General features: G+C 42.5%; 1 protein-coding gene and 1 long non-coding RNA gene across 3 annotated transcripts in view; one reads left to right on the top strand and one right to left on the bottom strand.

Annotated features, from left to right (window-relative positions):
- LOC307219769 overlaps positions 1-11,912 on the bottom strand; it is a 255,558-nt gene that overhangs the window by 52,162 nt on the left and 191,484 nt on the right. The window lies entirely within an intron of this gene.
- On the top strand, positions 4,191-11,302 carry LOC307219753 (fatty acid-binding protein, adipocyte-like). The gene is made up of 4 exons (XM_079983233.1): positions 4,191-4,350; positions 6,608-6,780; positions 7,371-7,472; positions 11,050-11,302. Exons 1-4 carry the CDS (start codon positions 4,278-4,280, stop codon positions 11,098-11,100), a joined length of 399 nt encoding a protein of 132 aa, XP_079839359.1. The 5' UTR covers positions 4,191-4,277; the 3' UTR covers positions 11,101-11,302.

Raw genomic sequence — 11,912 nt, 5'->3', positions numbered from 1 at the left:
CTGTGCCTCTGTACTATAAAGTTTCTGTCAACTTTAAGCTAGACTGACAACCATCTTGCAGTAGCAAAGGCAATCTAACTCATTTGCTGAACTGTTCAAGAGGAAGCCTGCAACAATGTTGCCCTTCCTAATTACTTGTAATTAAAAGCAAGGGACGTCAAATACAAAGCAGCTGTAGGACAGAAATCATGATAGCCAGGAAAAAGGAAACACCTGAGTTTGTGTTGTAATGTATCTCCAGTCTAAGCAGAAAATGTCTTGTTTACGTCTCCAGTGTATTCCTCCAGTGTATGCTGTTTATCAATTTTTTCAAGATGAAGGTCAAACTTTGTGAAGTTCCTTTTTCTTAGCTGTAGACAGTTTAATGTCAGTTCTTACAGAATGATTAGTTATATTTTTTAGAATAATATTCAACAGGACATTGACTAGCAGGGTTTTTAGAACTCTTAAAGATCTTTGTCATTGTACTGGCAAAGCTTAGCTGCAAATCATGCCTGAAATCAGCCTCAGTTCAGATTAAGTCCAAGAAAACCATCAGTCCTGAAACAACATAACAACAAAACAACAAGAGTTGCTACAGAGCTTCAAGATGAGTATGACTCCAGCCTACCATTTTAAGGACCAAGCAGGAGCCAGGTTTGCCCAACGGACTTGTTTTCCAGGAAGCAATCTTTGCAACGCCTGTTTAGATGTCTGGAACATTGTGGCATGACTTTGCCACCTACTCCCAGTCCATGCCAAGCTAGGTTTATGTACCTGCATAAAGCACTGAGTTCAACTTTTGACTCATAAATTACATTCATGTGGATTAGTAGCTGAGTTGCGAATGATGTTGCACAGTGGTAGATTCTGGAAGGCAGAAAGGACAAGACCTTTCCAACAGCTGTCCTAAATGATATACCATAAACTGAAGTCCTTGAGCTTCAGTCACCACTGCCTGAACGTCAGGAAAGCATAGAAGAGGCAGAATTGGTAAGTTCTGCCCATTACAACTGGGGGAGTTTAGAGGAACCCCCTCATACGTTCAAATAATGATGGGGGAGGGCTGTGTGGGCTAGCCCCGTCTGTTGGCACTATGCCTACACTGGAAATACATGTGGCAGTCATGTGCCCACCATCTGCACACTTGGCACACATTGTCTGTCAAAATACATGTGTGGAGCTCCTGGATAGTTCAGCTGATTAGAGCATGGTGCTGATAACGTCAAGGTTTCAGATTTGATCCTTTTATGTGACAGCTGCATATTCCTGTATTGCAGGGGTTGAACTAGATCAATTATTATTATTATTAATACCCCACCCAACGGGCTGGGTTTCCCCAGTCACTCTGGGCGGCTCCCAACAGAATAATAATAATAATAATAATAATAATAATAAAGCGATAAAACATCAAACATTTAAAACTTCCCTAAGCAGGGCTGCCTTCAGATGTCTTCTAAAAGTCAGATAGTTGCTTATTTCCTTGACATCTGATGGGAGGGCATTCCACAGGGCAGGCGCCAATACTGAGAAGGCCCTCTGCCTGGTTCCCTGTAGCTTCACTTCTCACAGTAAGGGAACTGCCAGAAGGCCCTAGGAGCTGAACCTCAGTGTCCGGGCTGAATGATGAAGGTGGAGACACGCCTTCAGGTATACTGGGCTGAGGCCATTTATGGCTTTAAAAGTCAGCACTCTTTGAATTGTGACCCTCAGGGTCCTTTCCAACTCTAGAATTCTATTATTCTATGATCTGCTTACATGGAGGAGCTGTATGTGCATACATAGAACCCTTATCACATGAAGAAAATGTGCAACTTGTGACCTCATGTGTGAAGTGTTTATCTGACCATCCTGATTTTGCTTTCTGGGAACTGCAGTTTGTTTACCCCCACAGAGCTACACTTCCCAGCACTCTTAACAAACTACAGTTCCCAGTATTCTTTTTTTTTTGGAGGGGGGGGTGCTTTAAAATGTGTAGTGTGTACACAGCCTTCATAATGAGAAAAGCTTTGTTTGTTGAATATCTTCCTGTCATGAAGCTGATAAATTCACTGGAGTCCTGCCAAGAAAAAAGAAAAATCAGAACCCTACTCTTGTAAGGCTCTCCCAAGGGCCACGTAAACAAGAGCTGCTTCTCACAAAGAATAATAGAATAATTTCCCTCTATAAAAGCCCAGCTGTATAACTGAAAACTCATTTCCCCTCTTAAATGGGTAAAGAAGCAAGAGTCAAAGCTAGGAGCCAGCGAGAGGGAGGAAATGAAGGAACAAAGTTAAAAAAAAAAGACTGGTTCCTTTCAAAAATGAGTGAAAGGTTGATTAATATTGTTAGGCGGCCTCAAAGTTCTCTCACCATCCAGCTTAAAGCAACATCAGTGCTATACACTGAAAGCACTGTGAAACTATTTCAACAAGCGTGGATTTCCCTAAAGGATCCAAGGCACTGTACTTCGTTAAGGGTGCCGCTAAGACAAAAGTAAGGACTGCTTCAATCCATTGTCAAACTCTGGAACTGGCTTCTCCAAGATTCTGTTCACATATAAAGGAGAAGCTACCTAGCTTGCATGTTCCAAAACAATGTGCAAACCAAAACACAGACATCCTTTGAAATTTACAGATTTTGCAGTACAGTTCTTCAGCCCAGTATTGTGTACCAAAAAAACACACATATACTATAAAAATGCATTTATTAGGGGAAATAACACAAAAATCTATATTAGGGAAAATTGCATGCCAAAGCATGCATATTTGGCAAAATCATATAGGTTTGGAAAAATGAGAAATTGAAAGAAACCAAATTACAGTTTTGCCCATCCCTAGCAAGAACAATTCTTCCTTTCCTTTTCTATAAATCAGGCATAAATCAGGCATAGGCAAACTCAGCCCTCCAGATGTTTTGAGACTACAAGTCCCATCATCCCTGATCACTGGTCCTGTTAGCAAGGGATGATGGGACTTGTAGTCCCAAAACATCTGGAGGGCCAAGTTTGCCTATGACTGGCATAAATCCTGATCAGTGACACGTTTGATTTGTCCATTGATTTCACCAGATCTGTTCTGAGTGTGAACTGAGTGTAAATTAAAGGAGACAAGCCAGTTTAAGCTTCCAGTTCTATGCACACACTTACTATGCAGTAAGTACCATGCTAAAAATTCAGTGGGACAAAGTTTAGAGTAAGAACTCACAGAGTCTAGCTGTATGAGTGCACTTCTGAAACTACTCATCCTTGAGTGGGCCTATGGCCTTTTGTAGGCTAAAGCTGCAATCCTGTGCACACTTAGAATCATAGAATCATAGAGTTGGAAGAGACCACAAGGGCCATCGAGTCCAACCCCCTGCCAAGCAGGAAACACCATCAGAGCACTCCTGACATATGGTTGTCAAGCCTCTGCTTAAAGACCTCCAAAGAAGGAGACTCCACCACACTCCTTGGCAGCAAATTCCACTGTCGAACAGCTCTTACTGTCAGGAAGTTCTTCCTAATGTTTAAGTGGAATCTTCTCCTTACTTAGTAAGGAGTAAATCCCTCTGAACTGAATTCGGTCTTACGTTTGAATAGACAAGCACAGGACTGTAATGTGAAACAGCGTGACATGAGAGTTGATTGCATTCATTTTCTCATAGCCACTCTGATTCAAAAATCGCTCCCATAACATTTACATGATATTGTAATAAGAATCTTTTGATTATCCAAGCTGCCACATCTGAGCAGCTTTGAAGATCACAGTCTTTGATCCACCTACCCGAGAGCAACTAAAGCAGCTCTTCTACCACCATGCATTTAAAGTTTTGGCACGCACCATTTGAGACAACTCAAGTATTTCTATGCTGCTGAGTCATGGAAGAAGATAGCACTGTGGGCCTCACTATCTTCTGAATGAACCATGCACAGGATTCCTCTGTTAGTAATTGTGAGTGTGTAATCATGTGGTGGAGAGGAGTCATTACTAAATCAATGCAGAATAAAGGTTACAATATTTCCTCCCCAACCAGGAAAATTAATTAGGATGCAACAGCAGAAATTGCCACAGACACTCAAGCACAATAATTAAGTGCTGACAATACAGTGATTTATATTGCAGTGACTAATAGTACTATGACCTACTGAGAAAGGAAGAAACTCTGGTAATTGGAGTCCTTGAGAGTCTCTGTTACCATTGGCTAATCTTTTGAGGGTCACATGCTCAGGGTTTCTTTTTAAAGTCATCATCTGGCTGTATAGTAGAGGTGCTGTGCTCTTTGTGGTGCTTAGTTAAACTTGTAAGAAGTTCCTCAGGAGACTTAGTTAATCCTACACCATGTGTGAACAATTTGTGGGAACTTGGAAGCTTGTTTCCACTGAAAAATTTGATGACTATATGAAAGAACTTGGTAAGTAGGAAGCAATATTTTTTCTGGGTTTTGTTATGATGCTGAGTTTTTTTGCTTTAGTTTTTTTATGTGTGAAAATACTTTTTTCCCACCCACATTGATAACTAAAAGACAAATTATCAGCTGCTGTTCTGTAAGTAGTCTTGTATAGTTCTGAATTTAATATTAAGTTGCTGAGTTTACTGGATTTAGATTTCTTTAATAAAGTGCGAGTCAGGATGGAATGCTGTAACTCGAATCAAGTTGTTGTTGCATAATCCTATGCATGCTTGTTAAGCAGGTGCCACATTGTTATTTTGAATGATTTCCAAGTAAATTGCATGGTAATCCTAAAGAAGCTTATTACCGGTAAGTAGTAAGAGCTATTGTAAGCTCAGCCCAATTCCACACAAAGGCTACAAGGGTACCATTTTTATCTGTTAATTTTTGTGTTTATTAACTAGTACTAGAAAAATGTCTGTAACATGGGACTATTCAAAAAATCTACTTAAAGTGTTTAGAGTGCTAGGCCATTTTTAAAAAACTTATGGAAATCCTTTTTACTCATTACCATTTAAACATGTTGCTGAACTGATAGCTACCTGAATAGTGTTGCCACTATTTTAGCAGCGGGATATCTAGAAAGAAAAGCCATAAGTGCTGCTTGCCAACAAAATATTTCAGTGTGGAGTGCTTCTCTTCATGAACCAGCTAATCTGTGGTGTTTCCCCTCCTTTCCGCTTGCTTTTAAACAGTGCCCTCTGGACATACTTAGCCCCCAATGGCCGGGGGGGGGGCTTGTTCTTCATGGGTAGGGGGAAAGTGAGGTACTGGTACCCAGTTCAGCTACATCACTCTTTGATTTCTCTGTCCATTTTGGGGTTCATCTGAAAGTAGCTTCTCAGTGTGAACCAGGAAATGATATATCCATCCAATGAGGTGGTTTTCCTCTATCCTACGTACCCAGATGTGTTCATTCATCCTGCTCTCCATCAGTTCTACCCCCTCCCCCGTTCGGTCTTCAGTTTCTTTCCTCTTTCAGAGCTCAACTGGTATTTTAAGAGCAGTAAACATGTTCAGTCCTCACTGAGCTGGGTTTTTATGGGGGTGGACCCCCTAAGTCCCCCCCCCAAAAAATGTTTTGTTCCTGCAACCATTGGGAAGGTTACCATGAGTTTGCTGATACTCTCCTCTTATTCATGGGCGGCGTGGTTTTGACAACAGAAAGGCCAGCATACTGGAAATGGATAAATGGATAATGGCAAGCACCGTAAAGCAGGGAGCATTGTTTATGTAGTACATAAATGAAACTCTGTAATTGGCTACCATCTTTTTGTTTTTTTATTGCATTTATATCTCCAAGGAACTCAAAAGTGGTAAACAAGTTTTCCCCTGAGATGTGTCAGTGGTCACCAGTACGGGACTTACCCATGCTTGCCTTTCCTCTGCTCTTTCTAGAAGCGGTCCACACTTTAAAGCTTCATGTCCAGGCACTCTTTTTTTGCTCTGGAGCTTTCTCCGTGAAGACCCACTCTCTAAAGCTGAATTGGAGCAAACTGCATTCCACAGAAAACCTGAATTGTCATTTGTTGCCCTTCAGCTTTAAAGAGAGGGTTTTTGCGGGGAAAGCTCTGGAAGCAAAAGAAAAGAAGAGTGCTCGGACACTGAGCTTTAAAGTGCAGGATAAAAGGGGATTAGACACGTTCATGGAGGAGAAGGTGATCAATTGCTACAAGTCATTATGGCAATATGCTACCACTTCAGAAGGTCACAATGGTCATCTGAATATGTCACTGGGAAACACAAGCAGGAAATTGCTATTGTGCACACATCCAGCTTGGGACTCTTGGAGGCACATGACTACTGTAGAAAATGGCGTGCTGGCCTGGATAGATGTTTGTCCTGCACCATCTCAATACCACAGCATGGGAATGCATAACACTTCATTCTCCATTTTGCCACCAATGCTCTTCTCCTGAAATAGTTTTTCTCTAGCTGTTTCTTCTGGTTACGCTCTGCCCAGAGGTAGACCCCAGTGTGTGTGTGTGTGTGTGTGTGTGTGTGTGTGTGTGTGTATAGTTGCAGAGAAGGGAAGCTTGAGCAGGACAAATGTTTGGTTGCCCATGCTGTGCTTTTAAATCTTCCCCAGTCTTTCCTTAAAGTTATCCTGCAGGACCTAGCTTGGGATGTCCCACTGCCCTGACTAGTTAACTGCCTTGATCTTCAGACACCCAGCAGCTTATGCTGAGAGCTTAACAGTGTTTCATTTGGCTTCTAGGTGTGGGCTTTCCCACCAGGAAGTTGGCTGGTGTTGCCAAGCCCAATGTGATCATCAGTTGCAATGGAGATGTTATAACCATCAAAACAGAGAGCAGTTTAAAGAATACCGAGATTTCCTTCAAACTGGGGGAACCGTTTGATGAGACCACAGCAGATGACAGGAAAGTAAAGGTATGTCCTGCTGTTTTCTTAATTTATTTGATCCGAGTCTTGGTGGTGCAGGATGGATATCACTTGAAGTGTGGTGTGGGAGGTGGAGTGGATCTGAAAGATCAGATTTGGATGGACTGATTTTTCCATCTGAATGTGGAGGAAGAGTTTGCCCAAGGTATCGAGCAGTAGTTAATGGTCATGGGAACCTTTGGTATGCACTTCCAAGGCCATGGATGGGGAACATTTCTTATCTTGAGGGCCCCATTCTCTTGTCAACAACTGTTTGGGGGCCATGTTCTAGGGGTTGGCAGGGTCCAATGGAAGAGCATTGGAGGTGGTGCTGATTTTTGTCTAGTGGGCTACGTCCCAACCACATGCTCTCTCTTCCCTTATTTACATATCTCTACTTTCTATCCAGCCAAGCAAAAAGCATTATCTGGAGGGTACCACCTTGGCTACCCCTGGTTTAGCTTCTGGAGAGGTGTGCTTTGGCAATCACTCCATGGTTTGCCAGTTCATGCATTGGGCGAAACCACAAATAAGCTGCTTAACTACAGTTTAACACGATTTAGGATCCACTAACCATATAGTCACTCTTTTCTTGGCAGAGTATTGTAACATTAGACAATGGGTCGCTCAATCAGTTGCAGAAATGGGATGGCAAAGAGACCACAATAAAAAGAAAAATAGAAGATGGAAAGCTGGTTGTGGTGAGTTCATTTTTTCCCTTGTATCTATATTGCAATGTGAAAGTAGAAATGGAAAAATTATGCACTATCGCTAATGAAAGGGAGAGATAAAACTGGAAGCAACGATGCAATCTATACCACATGCCATGCATGGTGACAGAAGAGCTTAATAGGTACAGAAACTACTTTTAAGGGGGCATGGAATGCAATTGCTCAAACAATTTTTTACATCAAAACAGCACACTTTGATGGCTGCTCCTTGCAGTCACTTGTATTTGGACAATATATCTGTAAACATGGTGTTTCTCATTTTATGAGAGCCATGGTACATAATCTGATCCAGCATTTCCTTGCATTTGAACCTAAGGAAACAGGAACGGGAAACAGCTAAAATTCACTCGGGACAAACTTTAAATCGAACAATATGCTGTTATGGTTTAAGGCAGCTGCAAATGTTTGGATTGCAACTCACATCAGCCCCAGTCAGCATGGCCGTGATAACTGGGGCTGATGGGAGCAATAGTTTCAAACATCTGGAAGACATCGGGTGGGGGAAGGCTAGCTCAAGGGCATCACTCAATCCCATTTTTAAGTGCCATTGACTCAGTGATATTGTTAAGAATACATGTTAATTGGAATCAGTGGCCTTAAATGGGCTTTGTTGATTAAGGTAATGTTTTGAATAGCATTTTTGCAAGTGTATAGACATAGGGTCAGATGGAAAAGGTAGGTATGCAGGTTGTTGGAAGGCACTGGAAATTATGAGAGAGTTCCGGTTGCCAGCTACAGCGTAACTTCCAGATTGGATTACTGCAATGTGCTCTAGGTGGGGCTGCCCTTGAAGACAACACAGAAACTTCAAATGGTCCAAAATGCAGCAGCCAGATTACTGGCTGGGGTCTATTTGGAATTTGCAAAAAACAAACAAACCTGTTTTGAAATAGTTTCATTAGTTGCCAGTTGTATTCTGGGCCCAGTCCAAGGCACTCACAATAGTATTTAAAGCCCTTAACTACTTATGCTCAAAATATCTGAGAGACTGCATCCTTCCCTACACACCATCTTGGATATTAAGAGAAGCAGAGGGAGCCCTCTTGGTAGTTCCACCCCCTTCATAAGCCTGGGACGTTGTGTGCACAGGAGGGATCATTCTCTGTGGTAGGCCCCGAGTTGTGAAATTCCCACCTCACAGAGAGGTGCATCTGGCACCTTCGCTACACAGCTTTCGGCAGATGCTGATGATGCACCTATTTAGCCTGGCTTTTGAAATGTGAGATGTGTGCTTTCAGGACCCACCCTGTCCAAATGACTGTAATTTGTTTTAATTGTTTTTAATACTGAATTTTATAGTGCTGTAACCTGCCTTGGGACCTACTGGAGAAGGATGGGCAATAAATTTGGCACTAATTGATGGGCTTATAAAATCCATCCTGTTGAGTAAAGGGACATATTCCGTGGCCAGTACCTACAGGGTTTCAAACGATCTCTGCAATTGCCAGCACACAGGTTTTATAAACAAACTGATGACAGTTTTTAATACTGGGGTTTAATTGTTGTAACCTGCCCTGGGACCTTGGGGTGAAAGGTGTGTTGTTCTTCCTAATAATGGTTTACGATGAGTAGACAAATAGCTCCCTGCTTGCCACCCCAATGTGTAGGATCTCAGGGGCGGGGGACATCAAGTATTAATGGCAGCTACTTCAAAGATGCTACAAGGGTGCTATCCAAGACTTTGTGCAAGAGGAATCCCACAGACACACAAGCGGGTTGACCAGCTTGCAGGCGTGAACTTACCTCCAAGTTTCTTTGGCTGTTGTGCCGGTTGTCAGATCTAGCCAAACTTACTGAACTCTGCACATGTCCATGCATGTAGACTACCAGCCGTAGGCATAGTTCACAGATTAAGGGAGAGGCCAGGTAATTGGATGAAACAGTGGTTGATACTGCCAGTCAGCATTAAGGTACAGGGAAATCTGGGCACCTCTCTGCCTAGCTTCTCTTCTGTCAGGGTGTATCTCTTTTTTGCACCGAAAAAGAATCCAAATTATCTTCCAGGAAACATGCTCTTCTTATCTCCAAATCTGTATCAGAGGTTGGGAAGCTGTGGGTCCTCCAGATGTTGTTTGACTGCAGTTCCCACAATCTCAGACTGTTGCTGACATCAGAAGGGCCACAAGTTCCCCATCAACACTGTTCTCTATTTTTTATATTAAACTAGTGCAGTTTAGAAGTCATTGTGGCATAAAAACAACTTACTGTGGCTTATTCTGCCTCTGCATGACAATCGGTTATACATCATTCTTCTTCAGGGTTTGAGATTATTGGGGGATGGAGAATCTAATTTTGGGGGCCCATGGAAATCTGTTGGTGAGAAGCAAGCTACTGGGGCTCAGGAAAAGCTTTGGATTTTCTGGGGTTCTGGCCTGACCCCACGCTTAAGGTTTAGAACAAGCACTTTAAATCCAGAATGAACTCTTAGTGAGTACTGACTTCCCACTTGCATTTGGAATGTTAAATTGGTGCCCCACAAAATCACTTGTTGTGTTCAGCATTTGACATTCCCCAGAACAAGGCTCCCTTTATATGTGGGGGCATGGAAGCTGCTGCCATGTATACAAATATGTGCACAGCTGTAAGATGGTTGTGAATGATGTAACAGTGGTCACCAGTGAGGTTGCCAGTTGGTGGTGTGAAAGATCATGTGATTTGGGCCAGGCCCATTTTGCTGTGTCATTTTGTCAACAACTCTGATTTGTGACATGCAGAAGCATCTCTCGTACTACTGTGGCTGCATCTGAATGGGGGCTTGTTCTCTAGTAATCTAGTTGTGGTCCTCCTGCATTTACAAACACCATAAGGGATGTGAACAGGAGATGCTCCATACTCTGATAACCCCCAGATTAGACCATTGCAAGCTGATTTATGTAGGATTCCCCTTAAAAGCCCTTAAAAGTGCTGCAGAACTTGCAGTGAAGCATCTGTAGTGGTTGCCTATTCTCCAAGCCTACTTCAAGATGTTTGTGTTAGTGTTTAAAGCCCTAAAACTTTAGCTTCAAACATCTGAAAGAGAAGCAACAGCCTGGAGATTAAGATAAGCAGAGAAGGCCCTCCTGGAGCTTTTGCTACTCTCAACGATTTAGAGGGTGACAACCTGTGAGAGAGTCCTCTTGGCAATGGCCCTCAAAATGTGGAACTCCCTCACCACAGAGGTGCATTTGGCACAATCTTTTAACAACAAATGTTGGTTGCCGAAGATGAACCTCTTTACCTGTGCCATTAAGAACTGAGTTTGGTGTTCTATCTGTAATGTGTGTTATGGATTATGGTTTTAAGGTTATGGGTTTGGGGTTTTTTACTGTGGTTTTTTTATGCTGACACTTGTCCTGGGATTTTTTGGTGAAGGGCAAGTAATAAAACAATAATACTGCTGTCTTAGCTAAAGTCAGACTGCTTAGTCAACTGTTGGCATTCTTGTAAATCTTGAAACTTTTCACTTCAACAATTACATATTTGAACACTTGAGCAACTTGTTTGAAGTTGCTTGTATGAAAAGAATGGATTCTGTGATGTACTGATTCTCCTGTCTTTTACCTCCTAGGAGTGTGAAATGAACAACGTTGTCTGCACCAGAGTGTATGAGAAAGCATGAAGATAGACTCCTTCCCCTGTGTGGTTAGTGGAACACAGAAGCAGAAGAGTTAGCTGGTTTGGGATGCAGAGCCCCACAAGGCAGTTGCTTTCTCCAAAGAACTGATATGTTATTGATAGAACCGTTCCAAAGAACCTGTATACAGTATTCAACCTAAAAGTATGGTGACTATTCAATAAAGTGCTTAATGATAAAGAAACAATGTTGCTGTTTCCTTGCGGTCAGATTCTGTATGGATGTCAAATAAGGAATATGTCCAAAGTGAGATTTCAGAATTCTTTCTGTGGGATCTGCCAAGCTTCACTAATCCCCTCTTAAAATAGTAGCAAAAACCTGGCATCTGGAACAGCCATTTTTGTTCTACAGCAGAAGGTCCTGACCTTCCTTGGTGTGGGACCTGCATTGGATGCTCAGCCAGCTGTCATAGGAAGTCAGAACATTGGTCTATCTAGCTGGGTATTGTCTATACCAGGGTTTCCCAAACTTGGGTCTCCAGCTGTTTTTGGAATACAACTCCCATCATCCATAGCTAGCAGGACCAGTGGTCAGGGATGATGGGAATTGTGGTCCAAAAACAGCTGGAGACCCAAGTTTGGGAAACCCTGATCTATACTGAGTGGCAGTGCTTCTGCAGGGTTTCAGGCAGGATTCTGTCCCAGCCCTACTGCAATATGCCAAGGATTGAATTCAGGACCATCTGCATACAAAGCAGATCTTCAGCCACTGAGCTTCACTCCTCTGATGGACATTTGGCAGCAGTGTGCATGGGCAATATATACTTCATGCACAAACATGCAGGCATCTCTCACACA

The sequence above is a fragment of the Podarcis cretensis genome (genome assembly GCF_951804945.1).
Source record: "Podarcis cretensis genome assembly, chromosome: 7".
In the NCBI taxonomy this organism is placed as follows: Eukaryota; Metazoa; Chordata; class Lepidosauria; order Squamata; family Lacertidae; genus Podarcis; species Podarcis cretensis.
Note: the sequence above shows the minus strand (reverse complement) of the source record. Positions and strands in the feature narration are given on the sequence as shown.

Excerpts from the sequence above, each read along its gene's own strand:
- LOC307219753 (XM_079983233.1), top strand. The coding sequence starts at position 4,278 with ATGTGTGAACAATTTGTGGGAACTTGGAAGCTTGTTTCCACTGAAAAA. Across the intron at positions 6,781-7,370 it reads CAGATGACAGGAAAGTAAAG|AGTATTGTAACATTAGACAA; the intron begins GTATGTCCTGCT and ends TTTTCTTGGCAG. Across the intron at positions 7,473-11,049 it reads AAGATGGAAAGCTGGTTGTG|GAGTGTGAAATGAACAACGT; the intron begins GTGAGTTCATTT and ends TTTACCTCCTAG.